We start from the raw sequence: 21,496 nt of genomic DNA, 5'->3' as shown, positions 1-21,496 counted from the left end.
TGGGGATTTTCTTTCTTTTTTGGGTCACCCTGCCTCGGTGGGAGACGGCCGACTTATTGAAAAAAAAAAAAAAAAACATGCAAACTCACCTGCTATATCCACTATTCACAAGCTGCAAATTTCCAATAGAGGAGTCTCTTCTGAGTACTTTACAGTAATGCTCCAAAGACACTGGAACTGCTAGCAACAGTATTGGTCTAAGTTAGAAGAGAAATTATTTTCCATCAAACTGCCATTGAGCTCATGGCCATCTTCCTATCACAATCAGTTGTAGGAAACTGCTCTATTTATGAATTGGCTAAATACAACTTGCACACACATACTGTATGGAAAATACCCAGCACCTATATACAAAGACTACCAATCACTGTATAACCCTTGTGGTTTAGCGCTTCTTTTTTATTATAATAAAGACTACCAAGTGGATTTAAGAACATAACATAAGAAAGAAGGAACACTGCAACAGGCCTACTGACCCCTGCAGAGCAGGTCCATGTCCCCCCCCCCCCCGATTAGCCCAATGACCCACCCCCATGATTATAATAATGCACCAACTATGACTATAGACTTCACTAACCCCTACCTGTACAGCTTAAATCACCTCTGTGCAAATATAAACACAAGCAGTAAAATGTGATCCTTTATTGACGTTGTTTCACCCACGCAGTGGGCTTTATCAAGTCACAAACAGATCTGTTTTTGACTTGATAAAGCCCACTGCGTGGGCAAAATGTTGTCAATAAAGGATTACATTTTATTGCTTAAATGTTTATATTTACATTGTGTCGGTATTTTATACCATTGTTCTCCAAATCACCTCTGTGCTGTATGGTCCATATGGGTCAGGTGCCTCTTTAAATATAATACTAATAATCCCATAACTCTTACGCTCCCCCTTCATGCTTCTACCTTATTATGAACAAAGATGGTAGTCAGGCCTGTAGCACCTGATCGTAACTAAGCAAACAAAGCAATCCGCAGGGCAAGGCAAACACAGCAGGGGTAGATTTCTTTACCCATGGGGGTCGTCCCTCAGTTACTAAAAACAACAGACATAGCCCCACTCCACAAAGGGGGCAGTAAAGCAACAGCAAAGAACTACAGACCAATAGCACTAACATCCCATATCATAAAAATCTTTGAAAGGGTCCTAAGAAGCAAGATCACCACCCATCTAGAAACCCATCAGTTACACAACCCAGGGCAACATGGGTTTAGAACAGGTCGCTCCTGTCTGTCTCAACTACTGGATCACTACGACAAGGTCCTAAATGCACTAGAAGACAAAAAGAATGCAGATGTAATATATACAGACTTTGCAAAAGCCTTCGACAAGTGTGACCATGGCGTAATAGCGCACAAAATGCGCGCTAAAGGAATAACAGGAAAAGTCGGTCGATGGATCTATAATTTCCTCACTAACAGAACACAGAGAGTAGTCGTCAACAGAGTAAAGTCCGAGGCAGCTACGGTGAAAAGCTCTGTTCCACAAGGCACAGTACTAGCTCCCATCTTGTTCCTCATCCTCATATCCGACATAGACAAGGATGTCAGCCACAGCACCGTGTCTTCCTTTGCAGATGACACCCGAATCTGCATGACAGTGTCTTCCATTGCAGACACTGCAAGGCTCCAGGCGGACATCAACCAAATCTTTCAGTGGGCTGCAGAAAACAATATGAAGTTCAACGATGAGAAATTTCAATTACTCAGATATGGTAAACATGAGGAAATTAAATCTTCATCAGAGTACAAAACAAATTCTGGCCACAAAATAGAGCGAAACACCAACGTCAAAGACCTGGGAGTGATTATGTCGGAGGATCTCACCTTCAAGGACCATAACATTGTATCAATCGCATCTGCTAGAAAAATGACAGGATGGATAATGAGAACCTTCAAAACTAGGGAGGCCAAGCCCATGATGACACTCTTCAGGTCACTTGTTCTATCTAGGCTGTAATATTGCTGCACTCTAACAGCACCTTTCAAGGCAGGTGAAATTGCCGACCTAGAAAATGTACAGAGAACTTTCACGGCGCCCATAACGGAGATAAAACACCTCAATTACTGGGAGCGCTTGAGGTTTCTAAACCTGTATTCCCTGGAACGCAGGAGGGAGAGATACATGATTATATACACCTGGAAAATCCTAGAGGGACTAGTACCGAACTTGCACACGAAAATCACTCACTATGAAAGCAAAAGACTTGGCAGACGATGCAGCATCCCCCCCAATGAAAAGCAGGGGTGTCACTAGCACGTTAAGAGACCATACAGTAAGTGTCAGGGGCCCGAGACTGTTCAACTGCCTCCCAGCACACATAAGGGGGATTACCAACAGACCCCTGGCAGTCTTCAAGCTGGCTCTGGACAAGCACCTAAAGTCAGTTCCTGATCAGCCGGGCTGTGGCTCGTACGTTGGTTTGCGTGCAGCCAGCAGCAACAGCCTGGTTGATCAGGTGCTGATCCACCAGGAGGCCTGGTCACAGACCGGGCCGCGGGGGCATTGACCCCCGAAACTCTCTCCAGGTAAACTCCAGGTATGTACAATGTTAATGATTAGAGAGGAAGTCAGAGCTACTCAAAGCATGAGTGGTCATGACCAGTGTCTGCAGAATTCTACTACGTGGCTAGGTTGGCTGAAGTGACATCACTTTGGCTGAAGTAGCTGACACCCACGTGATTGGCAACAGAACTGCTGCACTCTGAATTATTAGATCACTGGCCGAGAAGGCATGCCAAATGGTTGTGTGACGAACGTCGAATTTAACATGGAATGCACCACGTACCTTCTAAGATTAACACCCCTTTTGTCATTAGTGCTCAGTGATGAGCACAGGTTTAATGCTTTCTATGAATATCCCCTCAAGACAGGGGGGCTTCCTCAGTGGGGGTCTTGATCTAAGGAATTGGACCTGTGTTCCAATTCCTTGAATAGAGTCTAAATGCCTTAATTTTCCCAGGTGTTGTATGATCCCTATTGGCTTAGTGTTACCCCATGAATGTTGCACTTGAACAAAGCACAAGCAAAGGAATATCATTTTGTTAGTTAAGTTGCTCGAGGGCTACGGTTGCTTCCTGATATCCTTTAACAGGGGCACCTTGATCCAAGAAACTGAAACTACCTTGATAACATTAATTACAATAATTGATAATTAACAGCTATCGTTTAAGATCTCTCAGACATATTACAATGGAGCTTCCATCCCCTTCCTCGGATCAACCCTGGTTACCTCTCATATTCCAGGCACTACATCACCCTTCTTTGTTTATTACTTTCCAATTAAAATTAACCTTGAGGGATAGGATACTTTAATTAATGTTAGCGAATTGCTGTTGATGTAAGGAATATAGGAGCAAAGCCTCCGATTCCTCTTTTTAAACTTGATTTTCCCCCAAGTGCAGACAGGATATGTACTGAAAGGTATATTTCTCACAGCATATTTGCCGAGAGTTTACTTTAATCCCTTTAATAGGGATTAAAGTAGTATTTTTCTCTGGTGGTGAAAAGGTTACGTGCATCCTTAGTGACCCTAATGTAGCCACTAAGGTTTAAGTCCCATTAAACAGTAAATTCCCCAGGTGCAGTATGACCCCTCTATGGTTTAGCGCTCACCTCCAAATATAACAATAATTCCACACGAACATAATACATAATCCCATCCCTGGCAACACCCCCCCCCCCCCCACTCTTCATAGATCTAAACTTACTCTCTGTTCAGTACATCCACACTTACTACTGTGCAATCTACATCTACAGGACCTTAAATTCCAATATTAACCTTGACCTAAAACGCTTTCTTGATAGTTGTGACAGAACCCACAGGCACAACACCAGACACAAACATCTCTATGACATTCCCCGTGTCCGACTAAACCTTTACAAAAATTCAATGTATATCAAAGGCCCTAAAATCTGGAACACCCTACCTGAAAATTCCAAAACTGCAGACACATTCATCACCTTCAAAACTACCATCAGAAAACATCTTATCTCCCTGATACACCCTGTCAACTAATAATACGAATACCACCTGGTGGTTCACACTTACACTCACTCACCCATTTGACCATAAACAGAAATATCAATCTCAATCTCAAAATAATGAATCTTAACTAGTCATAAGTTGGCCTGTGATACTCCAATACTGAAACTATGTATAGTGCCAAAACAAAAGCATTCACATTGCTAAACTCACAACTAGTATTTAGTCACCTAGCCATAATACCAACTTACCTCATAATTTTGTAACATTTTAAACTTAAGATTTAATATAAGTCTGCCCAAAATGCCTAGCCATGCTAGGCGTTCTAGTGGTACACTCTGTAATTATTATTTTACTACATGTAAACCACACAATAACGAAATTCTGTAAACTCAGCATTGTAATCCTTATAGAGAATAAACTTTGAAATGAATTGAATTGAATAATAATAAGCAGACGCATCAGTCGAAAGGAGGGGCCTCACCAATCAGTTCAGCTTGCATGAGGGAAGGTGGAGGCTGTGACTGGTAGTGGTGGATGAGTGCGTCTACAGTGGTGGTGTGTGTTTGGCTGTTGATCCACTTGGTATTGACATACAGTCCCTCGCCACATGTGTGGACTGATGAGCCACTCGGGAGGGTGAAGATGTTGCTGGTGTGTTGGTTATCCCAGTACGCCGCAAGAACAAACCCTCGAGCTTCCAGTTTCACCAGCAATGCTGCACGGTGCTAGAAAAAAAAAGTTAAAATGTTTATATATATGGGATTAGCGCTTCCCATTCCCCATGAATATAATGATACCGATATACACATGGTATAGACATACACACATGGAAACAAACGAAGATAAGTGTTTATATATTTTATATATTTGGGTATATATGCAAAACAACCACGGGGGAGTAGAATGATAGCTCTAGGCCTTTCGTGTTGCAGCCAACACATCATCAGGAGCTTGCAAAATTGCAGAAAAGCGGAGGATATTCAAGCAAGTACGTTCCCATAGAACGTCTTCACATGGGGTGAAGACGTCCTATGGGAACGTTCTTGCTTGGACATCCTCGTCTTTTTCTCGGTAGTAGTACCAGTTCCTAGTAACCAGTTACCAGTAACCAGTGTACCAGTAGATGACTCACTACCAACCGTCTCTGCGTGAATCACTGACTGTATTCATATTGCTGCTGACCATAGCAGGATTTCAAACACCCCCTCGCCCATAAGCACTCATGGGTCAGTCTAGTCAGGGAGCCAGAGAGAGGCAGGTCGGCTGTTGGTGCTTCACACACATTCCGTTATATTATACGTACTACCAGCCTACGTGAGTATTTTTACCCTATCCACGTTTTCGAAACCCACATGACAAATGGTGGCAGCCCTCATCCACTTCACTGGATCAATCTGTTCCACCAGTTGAGAAGAAAGACTTAGCTCCCACTGACTTCCCAGATGAAGTCAAGCGTTTGTTGACTCTGTTGAACAAACGTCATAAAGCCATTGCCTTACCAGGTGAGAAGATGGGTATTACGACCTTATTGTCCCATCGTATTCCACTTGAACCTGGTACTAGACCCATCTATATACCTGCGTACAGAATGCCTCATTCACAAGCTGCTGTCCCAGAAGAATTGATCAATCAAATCCTTGATGATGGAGTTATTGCACCTAGCAATTCACCTTGGAATGCACCCTTGATCCTAGTACCTAAGAAGGATGGTACTTGGCGCCCAGTGATTGACTTTAGGAAGTTAAATGCAAAAACTATTCCAGATCGCTTCCCACTTCCTGTACTGGGTGATCTTTTACGTAACATCGGAGATAACAAAGTCTTTTCAACCCTGGATTTGTTACAAGGGTTTTGGCAAGTCCCTCTTCACGAGGACAGCCAAGAGCTAACTGCATTCTCCACTCCTACAGGTCATTATCACTTCCTCCGTATGGTGTTTGGATTACGATCCTCCCCTATCACGTTCTCAAGGCTCATGACTAATATCTTTAGAGGTCTCATAGGTAATGCACTTATGGTGTACTTAGATGACGTAATCGTCATGTCTAAAGACGTGGATACACACTTGAAAAGACTTGATGTAGTACTTGGTAAGCTTGAAGAAGCCAATTTAAAGATCAAACTGTCTAAATGTCAATTTTTCAGATCAGAAATCAAGTTTCTTGGTCACGTAGTCACTCCTAGAAGGGTTACGACTGACCAAAGTAAAGTAACTGCAGTACTAAATTTTCCAACTCCCAAAACTGCTGATGCCGTAAGATCCTTTGTGGGCTTAGCAGGTTTTTATAGATCTTTTATTGCCAATTTTTCTTCCATAGCTGCTCCTCTGAGTTGCTTAAGAAAGATGCTCCTTTTGTTTGGACCTTCCGTCAAGAAAGAGCATTCCAAACTCTAAAAGAAAAGCTAACATCTGCTCCAATTTTGAAATTTCCAGATTTTTCTAAGCCCTTCTATCTGACAACTGATGCTAGTTCAACTGGCATAGGCACCGTACTAGCTCAGAAGACCGATGGCAAGTACAACGCAGTTGCATTTGCTAGCCGAGTCCTTACAAAGGCTGAACGTAATTATACAGTAACTGAGCAAGAAGCTTTAGCAATAGTATGGTCTTTAAAGCACTTCCGAGACATTATTTATCAGTACTCTGTTCATGTCTTGACAGACCATGCTCCACTGATACCTTTATTCCAGAACAAACAACCTACTGGAAGGTTAGCCAGATGGACCTTGACTATCCAAGAGTTCAATCCCACCTTTGAACACTTACCTGGCAAGTCAAATGTAGTCGCCGATGCCTTATCACGACATGTTAGTATAGTAACTGCAGACCCTCCATTTAGTGCTGAGGATGTAAAGAATGCTCAACGAACAGATCCCATGTGGTCTGGTGTGATTCGATTCCTGCTCCAGGAAGATCTTATTCTGACTGTGAAGCCACCAGCACCCATCAGTGACTTTGTCATGAACCAAGAATTACTGTATCGAACAGCCGAGTTGGGTACTCCTAGCAGAAGAGTTTACCAGTTAGTAATTCCACAGTCACTAGTGAATGTAGCCTTACAGCTAGTTCACGATGTACCAGGTGTTGCGCACCCTGGTATGGATCGTTCAGTAAAACAAGCCAGATTGAAATACTTTTGGCCTCGTATGGCAACTGATATTTCTGAGTATGTTAAGAAATGTAGTGTCTGCATGCAACATAAAGGTAATGCTAATGGTCCTAATCCAATCCAAGTGTATCCAACCACTAGCGAACCTTGGGAAAGAGTTGCGCTAGACTTGTTAACTAATTTCCAATGTTCCCTCCAGGGCAACAAACATCTGTGTGTTATGGTAGACCATTTCACCAGATATTGTGAGTTAGTTCCTATTGCAGATAAGACTGCCGAGACAGTAGCTAAAGCGTTTAAAGAACGCATTATCTGCAGGCATACCACCCCTAAGTCCCTAGTAACAGATAATGGAGGTGAATTCTGTAATAAGATTCTTGAAAATTTGTGTACCTTGTACAAGATCTCTAAATCCACCATTGTTCCTCATTATCCTGCCAGCAATGGGTTAGCGGAAAGAACCAATAAAAAAGTACTTGATGTCTTGAGAGCCACTATCAATCCCAACAGTGAAACTTGGGATGAAGTTATACCTGATGTGCAGTGTGCTATAAATTCTGCTTACAATGTTTCTATAGGTGACACTCCACATTATGCATTGTATGGTGTAGATAAACATTTGCCTTATGAGTTGTTATATTCTAATCCGAAACCAAATTACAACCCTGATGATTTCATAGCAACTCGTACCAGCTTAGCTCAAAGTGTTTTTAGAAGAATCCGTGAAACACTTCATAAATCAACAGCAGAATTTACAAGAGTCGCAAACACTCGAGCAAAGCCATCCAAAATCAAAGTAGGTTCGAGAGTTATGCTGACTAACTTTAACAAAACGTCTGCAATGCCTAAGCTTGATCAAAAGTTTGTTGGTCCTTATCGAGTAGTTGGACATATCACTGGTAATAAGTATAAGGTTAGAGAAATTAGTACTGGTCAGTATAAAGAATCGCATTTAGATCATATGAAGTTAGTATGTGATGACAATGATGTTCCAACCCAGACTAATGTGACAGACTCTGAAAATCCTCCTGATCCTGTACTCTCTTCCTCTGATACTCAGTCAGACGATCAACCTGAATGTCGTTATTCCCTACGTACACGACAGGTATTGAGAAATCCTCAAGTATCATTTGTAACTACCAATTCAGATTTGCCTCAAATACAGCATGAGTTAGCCAGTGCAACAGAGTTTGATCCTCCCAGAGATGACACCCATTCTGCATATGTCAATCTCACCCTAGCAGAGTTGGGGTTAAATGTAACCTGTATAGATGAATAATTACAGTATCAACTTATCAGTATTCAAGAATTTTTTTTTGTGTTCACGTTCTCTCCGAATTCTGAGAGTTAACAGTCTAGATTTGAGTACACCGAATCTGCCTTTCTGTTAAACACTTCTTTCTTTGTATATATTCCTTCCTCAGAATCTGTAGATCACATGAATACAGATCGATCGATCAAATTTTTTTTTATCACTTCTATTGTGTAATCTCAACGTTGAGTTTCATTCGATGAGTTGTGCTATATTATACCTTGTATTGCATTACAGTTTCAGTTACGTAAGCTTCCATTCCAATATTCTACTTATGTATGTTATAATGTTCAATTGTTGTGTACTTTGACATTGTATAGAATCAGCCCAAGCCGTATACCTGCCATCTCTAGTTTGTATTAGTTGTATGTCGGGACGACATACGTTAGCGTCGCCGAGCTCTCAGTAGTAGTACCAGTTCCTAGCAACCAGTTACCAGTAACCAGTGTACCAGTAGATGACTCACTACCAACCGTCTCTGTGTGAATCACTGACTGTATTCATATTGCTGCTGACCATAGCAGGATTTCAAACACCCCCTCACCCATAAGCACTCATGGGTCAGTCTAGTCAGGGAGCCAGAGAGAGACAGGTCGGCTGTTGGCGCTTCACACACATTCCGTTATATTACACGTACTACCAGCCTACGTGAGTATTTTTACCCTATCCACGTTTTCGAAACCCACATGACATTTTCTGCAATTTTGCAAGCTCCTGATGATGTGTTGATTGCAACACGAAAGGCCTAGAGCTATCAGTCCACACTCCCCCGTAGTTGTTTTGCATCCTGTATCGCTTGGTTTGCGATATTTGCATAATTATATGTATATATATATATATATATATATATATATATATATATATATACATATATATATATATATATATATATATATATATATATATATATATATATATATATATATATATATATATGTATATATATATATATATATATATATATATATATATATATATATATATATATATATATATATATATATATATATATATATATATATATATATTACCTGGAGTTTACCTGGAGAGAGTTCCGGGGGTCAACGCCCCCGCGGCCCGGTCTGTGACCAGGCCTCCTGGTGGATCAGAGCCTGATCAACCAGGCTGTTGCTGCTGGCTGCACGCAAACCAACGTACGAGCCACAGCCCGGCTGGTCAGGAACCGACTTTAGGTGCTTGTCCAGTGCCACCTTGAAGACTGCAAGGGGTCTGTTGGTAATCCCCCTTATGTATGCTGGGAGGCAGTTGAACAGTCTCGGGCCCCTGACACTTATTGTATGGTCTCTTAACGTGCTAGTGACACCCCTGCTTTTCATTGGGGGGATGTTGCATCGTCTGCCAAGTCTTTTGCTTTGTAGTGAGTGATTTTCGTGTGCAAGTTCGGTACTAGTCCCTCTAGGATTTTCCAGGTGTATATAATCATGTATCTCTCCCGCCTGTGTTCCAGGGAATACAGGTTCAGGAACCTCAAGCGCTCCCAGTAATTGAGGTGATTTATCTCCGTTATGCGCGCCGTGAAGGTTCTCTGTACATTTTCTAGGTCAGCAATTTCACCTGCCTTGAAAGGTGCTGTTAGTGTGCAGCAATATTCCAGCCTAGATAGAACAGGTGACCTGAAGAGTGTCATCATGGGCTTGGCCTCCCTAGTTTTGAAGGTTCTCATTATCCATCCTGTCATTTTTCTAGCAGATGCGATTGATACAATGTTATGGTCCTTGAAGGTGAGATCCTCCGACATGATCACTCCCAGGTCTTTGACGTTGGTGTTTCGCTCTATTTTGTGGCCAGAATTTGTTTTGTACTCTGATGAAGATTTAATTTCCTCGTGTTTACCATATCTGAGTAATTGAAATTTCTCATCGTTGAACTTCATATTGTTTTCTGCAGCCCACTGAAAGATTCGGTTGATGTCTGCCTGGAGCCTTGCAGTGTCTGAAATGGAAGACACTGTCATGCAGATTCGGGTGTCATCTGCAAAGGAAGACACGGTGCTGTGGCTGACATCCTTGTCTATGTCGGATATGAGGATGAGGAACAAGATGGAAGCGAGTACTGTGCCTTGTGGAACAGAGCTTTTCACCGTAGCTGCCTCGGACTTTGTTGACGACTACTCTCTGTGTTCTGTTAGTGAGGAAATTATAGATCCATCGACCGACTTTTCCTGTTATTCCTTTAGCACGCATTTTGTGCGCTATTACGCCATGGTCACACTTGTCGAAGGCTTTTGCAAAGTCTGTATATATTACATCTGCATTCTTTTTATCTTCTAGTGCATTTAGGACCTTGTCGTAGTGATCCAATAGTTGAGACAGACAGGAGCGACCTGTTCTAAACCCATGTTGCCCTGGGTTGTGTAACTGATGGGTTTCTAGATGGGTGGTGATCTTGTTTCTTAGGACCCTTTCAAAGATTTTTATGATATGGGATGTTAGTGCTATCGGTCTGTAGTTCTTTGCTGTTGCTTTACTGCCCCCTTTGTGGAGTGGAGGTATGTCTGTTGTTTTTAGTAACTGTGGGACGACCCCCGTGTCCATGCTCCCTCTCCATAGGATGGAAAAGGCTCGTGATAGGGGCTTCTTGCAGTTCTTGATGAACACGGAGTTCCATGAGTCTGGCCCTGGGGCAGAGTGCATGGGCATGTCATTTATCGCCTGTTCGAAGTCATTTGGTGTCAGGATAACATCGGATAGGCTTGTGTTAACCAAATTTTGTGGCTCTCTCATAAAAAATTCATTTTGATCTTCGACTCTCAGTCTGGTTAGCGGCTTGCTAAAAACTGAGTCATATTGGGACTTGAGTAGCTCACTCATTTCCTTGCTGTCATCTGTGTAGGACCCATCTTGTTTAAGTAGGGGCCCAATACTGGATGTTGTTCTCGACTTTGATTTGGCATAGAAGAAGAAATACTTTGGGTTTCTTTCGATTTCATTTATGGCTTTTAGTTCTTCCCGCGATTCCTGACTCCTATAAGATTCCTTTAGCTTGAGTTCGATGCTTGCTATTTCTCTGACCAGTGTCTCCCTACGCATTTCAGATATATTGACCTCTTTTAGCCGCTCTGTTATTCTTTTCCGTCGCCTGTAAAGGGAGCGCCTGTCTCTTTCTATTTTACATCTACTCCTCCTTTTTCTTAGAGGAATAAGCCTTGTGCATACATCGAGTGCCACCAAGTTAATCTGTTCTAGGCATACGTTGGGGTCTGTGTTGCTTAGTATATCTTCCCAGCTTATATCGGTTAGGACTTGGTTTACTTGGTCCCACTTTATGTTTTTGTTATTGAAGTTGAATTTGGTGAATGCTTCCTCGTGACTAGTCTCATTATGTCGGTCTGGAGCTCCACGCATACATGTCTGAACCTCAATTATGTTGTGATCTGAGTATATTGTTTTTGATATGGTGACATTTCTTATCAGATCATCATTGTTAGTGAAGATGAGGTCTAGTGTATTCTCCAGTCTAGTAGGCTCTATTATTTGCTGGTTTAAATTGAATTTTGTGCAGAGATTTAAAAGCTCGTGTGAGTGTGAGTTTTCATCAGAGCTGCCTCCTGGTGTTATTACTGCAACAATATTATTTGCTATATTCCTCCATTTTAGGTGCCTTAAGTTGAAATCCCCCAGGAGCAAGATGTTGGGTGCAGGAGCTGGAAGATTTTCCAGACAGTGGTCAATTTTTAACAGCTGTTCCTGGAATTGCTGGGATGTTGCATCCGGAGACTTGTATATATATATATATATATATATATATATATATATATATATATATATATATATATATATATATATATATATATATATATATATATATATATATATATATATAATATACTCCTTTTATCTTCTTTAATATTGTCTTTATCTGAGTTCATTTGTGCCATTGACCATTGCTTGCTACACTTCTGTTTGAATACATACTGGTAGATTTACTTGTATGCATCGTGGAATGATACCACATGCATTTATTCTAAATTACAAGAGCGATGCTTCTATGAGTAAAGTAAGCTGTGCAAATTTATCCACTTCCTAACCTGCAGTAGATGTAGCGCCCGAGTGTGATCTAGATGTATAATTTCATCCAGGTGAAGCTCTATCACAATCTGTCCCACGTAGTCCAAGAGTGGAGATGTAACCAGTTCCTCCAGCACCTTCCACTCACCGCCCTCTATATCTATCTGAAACATATACAAACTGTGAAAAATTTTGATAGTTTTCCCGTGATTTGTGTGCTAATTGATAGGATAGTAATGTTTACGTAATAATGCAGATGTGTAGTGTTGATGCGACTTTTAAAAGGTGATAAGCCACAAGGGAACCAGCATTCCCTATATTTTCCTTATTTATGAAATAATAATAATAATAATAATAATAATAATAATAATAATAATAATAATAATAATAATAATAATAATAATCTTTATGTCTACAAGTACATGTTCAACGTATACAGGCCTAGCTGACATCAGTGACATACAAGGATCCAAATCTATGTCTAGAAGCATATTCCTTTAAGGAAAAGAAGGAGAAGATGTAAACTAAACAGAGAAAGGCGCTCCCTATACAGGCGAAGGTAAGGAATAACAAAGCGGCTAGAAGAGACCAATTTATCTGTAATACGTAGGGAGACACTGGTCAGAGAAATAGCAAACATCTAAAGTTAAAGGAATCTCACAGGAGCCAAGATAAGCGGGAAGAACTAAAAGCCATAAATGAAATTGAAAGAAACCCAAAATATTTCCTTTCTTATGCCAAATCAAAATCGAGAACAACATCCAGTATTGGACCCCTACTTAAACGAGATGGGTCCTACACAGATGATAGCAAGGAAATGAGTGAGCTACTCAAGTCCAAGTATGACTCAGTTTTTAGCAAACAGCTAACCAGACTCAGTCGATGACCTAAATTATTTTTTTTTTTTGTGAGAGAGACAGAATTTGGTAGATTCAAACCTATCTGATATCCTGACGCCAAATGACTTCGAAAAGGCGATAAATTACATGCCCATGCACTCTGCCCCAGGCCCAGACTCATGGAACTCCGTGTTCATCAAGAACTGCAAAAAGCCCCTATCAACTGCTTTTAACATCGTATGGAGAGGGAGCATAGAAACAAGGGTTGTCCCACAGCTGCTAAAAACAACAGACATAGCCCCACTCCACAAAGGAGGCAGTAAAGCAATAGCAAAGAACTACAGACCGATAGCGCTAACGTCCTATATCATAAAAAATCTTTGAAAGGGTTCTAAGAAGAAAGATCGCCACCCATCTAGATACCCATCAGTTACACAACCCAGGGCAACATGGGTTTAGAGCAGGTCGCTCCTGCCTGTCCCAACTACTGGACCACTATGACAAGGTCCTGGATGCTCTAGAAGACAAACAAAATGCAGATGTAATATACACAGACTTTGCAAAAGCCTTTGACAAGTGTGCCCATGGTGTAATAGCACACAAAATGCGTGATAAAGGAATAACAGGAAAAGTTGGTAGATGGATCTATAATTTCCTAACAAATAGAACACAACGAGTAGTAGTAAACAGTAAATTTAGTCTGAGGCGGCTACAGTGATAAGCTCTGTTCCACAAGGCACAGTACTCGCCCCCATCCTGTTCTTCATCCTCATATCTGACACAGACAGGGATGTAAGCCACAGCACCATGTCTTCCTTTGCATCACAGTGTCCTCCATTGAAGACACCGCAAGACTCCAAGGGGACATCAACCAAATCTTTAAATGGGCCGCAGAAAACAGTATGAAGTTCAATGACGAGAAATTTCAATTACTCCGATATGGAAAACGTGAGAAAATTAAAACTATATCGGATTATAAAACAAATTCCAACCACACAATAGAGCAAAAAACTAATGTAAAAGACTTGGGAGTGATCATGTCGAAGGATCTCACCTTCAAAGATCATAACTGTATCAACCCCATCTACCTGGAGTTTACCTGGAGAGAGTTCCGGGGGTCAACGCCCCCGCGGCCCGGTCTGTGACCAGGCCTCCTGGTGGATCAGAGCCTGATCAACCAGGCTGTTGCTGCTGGCTGCACGCAAACCAACGTACGAGCCACAGCCCGGCTGGTCAGGAACCGACTTCAGGTGCTTGTCCAGTGCCAGCTTGAAGACTGCCAGGGGTCTGTTGGTAATCCCCCTTATGTATGCTGGGAGGCAGTTGAACAGTCTCGGGCCCCTGACACTTATTGTATGGTCTCTTAACGTGATAGTGACACCCCTGCTTTTCATTGGGGGGATGGTGCATCGTCTGCCAAGTCTTTTGCTTTCGTAGTGAGTGATTTTCGTGTGCAAGTTCGGTACTAGTCCCTCTAGGATTTTCCAGGTGTATATAATCATGTATCTCTTCCGCCTGCATTCCAGGGAATACAGGTTTAGGAACCTCAAGCGCTCCCAGTAATTGAGGTGTTTTATCTCTGTTATGCGCGCCGTGAAGGTTCTCTGTACATTTTCTAGGTCAGCAATTTCACCTGCCTTGAAAGGTGCTGTTAGTGTGCAGCAATATTCCAGCCTAGATAGAACAAGTGACCTGAAGAGTGTCATCATGGGCTTGGCCTCCCTAGTTTTGAAGGTTCTCATTATCCATCCTGTCATTTTTCTAGCAGATGCGATTGATACAATGTTATGGTCCTTGAAGGTGAGATCCTCCGACATGATCACTCCCAGGTCTTTGACGTTGGTGTTTCACTCTATTTTGTGGCCAGAATTTGTTTTGTACTCTGATGAAGATTTAATTTCCTCATGTTTACCATATCTGAGTAATTGAAATTTCTCATCGTTGAACTTCATATTGTTTTCTGCAGCCCACTGAAAGATTTGGTTGATGTCCACCTGGAGCCTTGCAGTGTCTGCAATGGAAGACACTGTCATGCAGATTCGGGTGTCATCTGCAAAGGAAGACACGGTGCTGTGGCTGACATCCTTGTCTATGTCGGATATGAGGATGAGGAACAAGATGGGAGCGAGTACTGTGCCTTGTGGAACAGAGCTTTTCACCGTAGCTGCCTCAGACTTTACTCTGTTGACGACTACTCTCTGTGTTCTGTTAGTGAGGAAATTATAGATCCATCGACCGACTTTTCCTGTTATTCCTTTAGCACGCATTTTGTGCGCTATTACGCCATGGTCACACTTGTCGAAGGCTTTTGCAAAGTCTGTATATATTACATCTGCATTCTTTTTGTCTTCTAATGCATTTAGGACCTTGTCGTAGTGATCCAATAGTTGAGACAGACAGGAGCGACCTGTTCTAAACCCATGTTGCCCTGGGTTGTGTAACTGATGGGTTTCTAGATGGGTGGTGATCTTGCTTCTTAGGACCCTTTCAAAGATTTTTATGATATGGGATGTTAGTGCTATTGGTCTGTAGTTCTTTGCTGTTGCTTTACTGCCCCCTTTGTGGAGTGGGGCTATGTCTGTTGTTTTTAGTAACTGTGGGACGACCCCCGTGTCCATGCTCCCTCTCCATAGGATGGAAAAGGCTCGTGATAGGGGCTTCTTGCAGTTCTTGATGAACACGGAGTTCCATGAGTCTGGCCCTGGGGCAGAGTGCATGGGCATGTCATTTATCGCCTGTTCGAAGTCATTTGGCGTCAGGATAACATCGGATAGGCTTGTGTTAATCAAATTTTGTGGCTCTCTCATAAAAAATTCATTTTGATCTTCGACTCTCAGTCTGGTTAGCAGCTTGCTAAAAACTGAGTCATATTGGGACTTGAGTAGCTCACTCATTTCCTTGCTGTCATCTGTGTAGGACCCATCTTGTTTAAGTAGGGGCCCAATACTGGACGTTGTTCTCGACTTTGATTTGGCATAGGAGAAGAAATACTTTGGGTTTCTTTCGATTTCATTTATGGCTTTTAGTTCTTCCCGCGATTCCTGACTCCTATAAGATTCCTTTAGCTTAAGTTCGATGCTTGCTATTTCTCTGACCAGTGTCTCCCTACGCATTTCAGATATATTGACCTCTTTTAGCTGCTCTGTTATTCTTTTCCGTCGCCTGTAAAGGGAGCGCCTGTCTCTTTCTATTTTACATCTACTCCTCCTTTTTCTTAGAGGAATAAGCCTTGTGCATGCATCGAGTGCCACCAAGTTGATCTGTTCTAGGCATAAGTTGGGGTCTGTGTTGCTTAGTATATCTTCTCAGCTTATGTCGGTTAGGACTTGGTTTACTTGGTCCCACTTTATGTTTTTGTTATTGAAGTTGAATTTGGTGAATGCTCCCTCGTGACTAGTCTCACTATGTCGGTCTGGGGCTCCACGCATACATGTCTGAACCTCAATTATGTTGTGATCTGAGTATATTGTTTTTGATATGGTGACATTTCTTATCAGATCATCATTGTTAGTGAAGATGAGGTCTAGTGTATTCTCCAGTCTAGTAGGCTCTATTATTTGCTGGTTTAAATTGAATTTTGTGCAGAGATTTAAAAGCTCGTGTGAGTGTAAGTTTTCATCAGAGCTGCCTCCTGGTGTTATTACTGCAACAATATTATTTGCTATATTCCTCCATTTTAGGTGCCTTAAGTTGAAATCCCCCAGGAGCAAGATGTTGGGTGCAGGAGCTGGAAGATTTTCCAGACAGTGGTCAATTTTTAACAGCTGTTCCTGGAATTGCTGGGATGTTGCATCCGGAGGCTTGTAGACTACCACAATGACTAGGTTTTGGTTCTCAACCTTTACTGCTAAAACTTCCACTACATCATGTGAGGCATTAAGCAGTTCTGTGCAAGCAAGTGACTCTGCAATGTACAGGCCAACCCCCCCCCCTTTTGCCTCTTCACTCTGTCACATCTGTATAGGTTGTAACCTGGGATCCATATTTCGTTGTCCAAGTGATCCTTTATGTGGGTCTCAGTGAAAGCCGTGAACATTGCCTTTGCCTCTGCAAGCAGTCCACGGATGAAAGGTATTTTGTTGTTTGTTGCTGGCTTTAGACCCTGTATATTTGCAAAGAAGAATGTCATCGGACTGGTGGTATTGTTGGTACTGGGGGGGGATTTTTTTCCGGCATTAGTATCTGTATCTGTTGGTCTGGAGTGAAGGCCATCGACTGTGGTTCCACTCCAGGAATGACTGGATTTGGTGTACGATTTCTGCCATTTCCTGCCAGTTTTTTTTCCTTCCTGGCACTAAAAAACCTCTCCCTGTTGAGTGGCTGTGGCTACCCAGGTTTTCCCATGGCCTGGATGTTTTGTATCTTTTTGTCCCCTTTAGATGGTGTGCCTGGCAATTTAAGTTATAGCACAGTCTTTCCTGTACTGAAGAGGTACACAGTTCAGGGTGAAAAAGCTTACAGGAAGGGAGTTTGCATTTTCCTGTTGTCATATGGGCATGGCATTTTCTAGGGTGGTCATAGTTGCACGTCCCGTCTGTTTTTCCAGATTTCCCATGCCTGCAGATACCAAGTGCATAGTATGTGCACAAGCTTGGTTTCCGTTTGCCTTGGGTTTCTGTGACTGTATTCCCTGTTGGTGCATGTTTCCCTGTCTTACTCCTATCCTCCCTAGCACCAACAATGGAGCTCCCACCAGTTGTTTTTGGTAATATATCCTCACTATTGCTAGTGGAGTCCTCTTGTTTGCTATTTCCTGCGGTATTTCTAGTTTGCAATATTGGTTTTATCTTATCTTTGACTACACTTGTTTCCCTACTATGGCTCCTGTCCCCTATGAGGTCATTTATATGTATTCCTTCCTGCGTATAATTCCCGACTACCTGGACAAAATCTCCAGCTTCACCATTACTGTCTCCCAGGACAGCACTATCAGCCCCACATTTACTGACTACCAGGACTTCACCTCCAGCCTTACAGTTTCTGACTACATGGCCAGTATCAAGGGCAGTACCATTCAGCCCAGACTTTTTATGTTCCCATCTGTTGTAGAAAGCTTCCAGGTTGTCTATGAAAGCAGCTTTGATGTTGTCCTCTTTTAATACCCTTGTGATTCTAGTCCACAGATTTATCTCATTTGGGCATACCCAAAAACACTTTCCTGTTTTAATACTGCTTGTAGCTAGTTCTTGGATATCTGCACAAGGGGCGTGACACCAATTTCCACAAAAATGACAATTTATCCATGTGGAAGCCCGTTTGTTTGATTGACCGCAGACTACACAGAGCTTCATAATGATTTGAATGGTTGATTTACTGTAATTCTACTAGCAACCTCTTGAATATTCTATTAATAACCTCCTTAAATGAAGCTCTAGCTATTTGTATTTCTATTTCTAACTGTACTTGTATATTGGACAGCTTACCGTGCACGTTCCTGATTTATATTTATTGTTTGTGTTTGATAAGGGTGCCTACAACCCCATCCGTTTACAGTCTGCTTTATTGTCCAACGAATCTGTTTGAAACCAGTCAAGGGTTCGGACGACAAGACGGATAATGAGAACCTTCAGAACTAGGGATGCCAAGCCCATGATGACACTCTTCAGGTCGCTTGAATATTGCTGCACACTAACAGCACCTTTCAAGGCAGGTTAAATTGTTGACCTAGAAAATGTACAGAGAACCTTCACGGCACACATAACGGAGATAAAACACTTAAATTACTGGGAACGCTTGAAGTTCCTGAACCTGTACTCCCTAGAACGCAGGCGGGGTATACATGATTATATACACTTGGAAAATCCTAAAGGGATTAGTACCAAACCTGCAGGTGAAAATCACTCCCTATGAAAGCAAAAGACTCGGCAGATGATGCAACATCCCGGCAATGAAAAACAGGGGTGCCACTAGCACGATAAGAGACAACACAGTAAGTGTCAGGGGCCCAAGATTGTTCAACTGCCTTCCAACATACATAAGGAGAATTACCAATAGACCCCTTGCTGTCTTCAAAAAGGCGCTGGACAGGCACCTAAAGTCAGTACCTGACCAGCCGGGCTGTGGTTCATACTGTGGTTCGGCCCGGTCTGAGACCAGGCCTCGTGATGGATCAGGGCCTGATCAATTAGGCTGTTACTGCTGGCCGCACGTATGCTTCCCACTTTTAAAATAATGTCATTTTTATAGCATGAACCTGCATTTATGCAAATTACCTGCAAATAAAACCATGGTCTGCAGTGCCAGGGGTATTCCATTTAGTCTGTTAACCATATTACATATTCCTACACTAATTTTATACTGAAGCTAAATATTGTGATTTTTGAGATTCTTACCTTCAGGATATGGAGGTCCTGGCCCAGATGTCCCAACTGCAACATATGTCCTCCAACCGTATTCATGCTGAGTGTTACATTGAGCTTGCGGAAGAGGAGGTGGGCGGGGCGGCTGTACACTCCCATCCTGTGGAAGGTGAGACGAGGCCAGGCAGAGTGACCGAACCAGGAGATGTCGAACATGTGCACCCAGCAACCCAACACTCCAGCTGCCCTGCACACCCACCAAACTTACTACACTATTATTATTATTATTATTATTATTATTATTATTATTATTATTATTATTATTATTATTATTATTATTATTATTATTATGGATAATGAGAACCTTCAAAACTAGGGAGGCCAAGCCCATGATGACACTCTTCAGGTCACTTGTTCTATCTAGGCTGGAATATTGCTGCACACTAACAGCACCTTTCAAGGCAGGTGAAATTGCTGACCTAGAAAATGTACAGAGAACCTTCACGGCGCGCATAACGGAGATAAAACACCTCAATTACTGGGAGCGCTTGAGGTTCCTAAACCTGTATTACCTGGAACGCATGCGGGAGAGATACATGATTATATACACCTGGAAAATCCTAGAGGGACTAGTACCGAACTTGCACACGAAAATCACTCACTACGAAAGCAAAAGACTTGGCAGACGATGCAACATCCCCCCAATGAAAAGCAGGGGTGTCACTAGCACGTTAAGAAACCATACAATAAGTGTCAGGGGCCCGAGACTGTTCAACTGCCTCCCAGCATACATACCTGGAGTTTACCTGGAGAGAGTTCCGGGGGTCAACGCCCCCGCGGCCCGGTCTGTGACCAGGCCTGGTGGATCAGAGCCTGATCAACCAGGCTGTTACTGCTGGCTGCACGCAAACCAACGTACGAGCCACAGCCCGGCTGATCAGGAACCGACTTTAGGTGCTTGTCCAGTGCCAGCTTGAAGACTGCCAGGGGTCTGTTGGTAATCCCCCTTATGTATGCTGGGAGGCAGTTGAACAGTCTTGGGCCCCTGACACTTATTGTATGGTCTCTTAACGTGCTAGTGACACCCCTGCTTTACATTGGGGGATGTTGCATCGTCTGCCAAGTCTTTTGCTTTCGTAGTGAGTGATTTTCGTGTGCAAGTTCGGTACTAGTCCCTCTAGGATTTTCCAGGTGTATATAATCATGTATCTCTCCTGCCTGCGTTCCAGGGAATACAGGTTCAGGAACTTCAAGCGCTCCCAGTAATTGAGGTGTTTTATCTCCGTTATGCGTGCCGTGAAGGTTCTCTGTACATTTTCTAGCTCAGCAATTTCACCTGCCTTGAAAGGTGCTGTTAGTGTGCAGCAATATTCCAGCCTAGATAGAACAAGTGACCTGAAGAGTGTCATCATGGGCTTGGCATCCCTCGTTTTGAAGGTTCTCATTATCCATCCTGTCATTTTTCTAGCAGATGCGATTGATACAATGTTATGGTCCTTGAAGGTGAGATCCTCCGACATGATCACTCCCAGGTCTTTGACGTTGGTGTTTCGCTCTATTTTGTGGCCAGAATTTGTTTTGTACTCTGATGAAGATTTAATTTCCTCGTGTTTACCATATCTGAGTAATTGAAATTTCTCATCGTTGAACTTCATATTGTTTTCTGCAGCCCACTGAAAGATTTGGTTGATGTCCGCCTGGAGCCTTGCAGTGTCTGCAATGGAAGACACTGTCATGCAGATTCGGGTGTCATCTGCAAAGGAAGACACGGTGCTGTGGCTGACATCCTTGTCTATGTCAGATATGAGGATGAGGAACAAGATGGGAGCGAGTACTGTGCCTTGTGGTTAGTTAGTTTAATATGTTTATTATGCACCCCATACCCATCCTGTGGGCGGTAGTCAAAAGATTACAGA

At 42.5% G+C, this 21,496-nt stretch overlaps 1 protein-coding gene across 1 annotated transcript; it reads right to left on the bottom strand.

The window, feature by feature from the left end:
• Positions 1 to 553: 553 nt before the first annotated feature.
• On the bottom strand, positions 554 to 19,826 carry LOC138854289 (probable methyltransferase-like protein 24). Its single transcript, XM_070096517.1, has 3 exons — positions 19,614 to 19,826; positions 12,463 to 12,606; positions 554 to 4,717 (listed from the first exon to the last, which is right to left on the bottom strand). The coding sequence occupies exons 1-3, from the start codon at positions 19,794 to 19,796 to the stop codon at positions 4,451 to 4,453; spliced, it is 594 nt and encodes a 197-aa protein (XP_069952618.1). The 5' UTR covers positions 19,797 to 19,826; the 3' UTR covers positions 554 to 4,450.
• Between the last annotated feature and the right edge of the window lie 1,670 nt (positions 19,827 to 21,496).

Source organism: Cherax quadricarinatus, chromosome 54 (assembly GCF_038502225.1).
Source record: "Cherax quadricarinatus isolate ZL_2023a chromosome 54, ASM3850222v1, whole genome shotgun sequence".
Classification (NCBI taxonomy): Eukaryota; Metazoa; Arthropoda; class Malacostraca; order Decapoda; family Parastacidae; genus Cherax; species Cherax quadricarinatus.
This window is presented reverse-complemented; position numbering and strand designations above follow the sequence as displayed.

What these genes read in the sequence shown, in the direction of transcription:
- LOC138854289 (XM_070096517.1), bottom strand. Translation starts at nt 19,796, where the DNA reads ATGTTCGACATCTCCTGGTTCGGTCACTCTGCCTGGCCTCGTCTCACC. An exon ending in AGGACCTCCATATCCTGAAG is followed by an intron (nt 12,607 to 19,613) that starts GTAAGAATCTCA and finishes TATATGTTTCAG; the next exon opens with ATAGATATAGAGGGCGGTGA. An exon ending in GGGCGCTACATCTACTGCAG is followed by an intron (nt 4,718 to 12,462) that starts GTTAGGAAGTGG and finishes TTTTTTTTCTAG; the next exon opens with CACCGTGCAGCATTGCTGGT.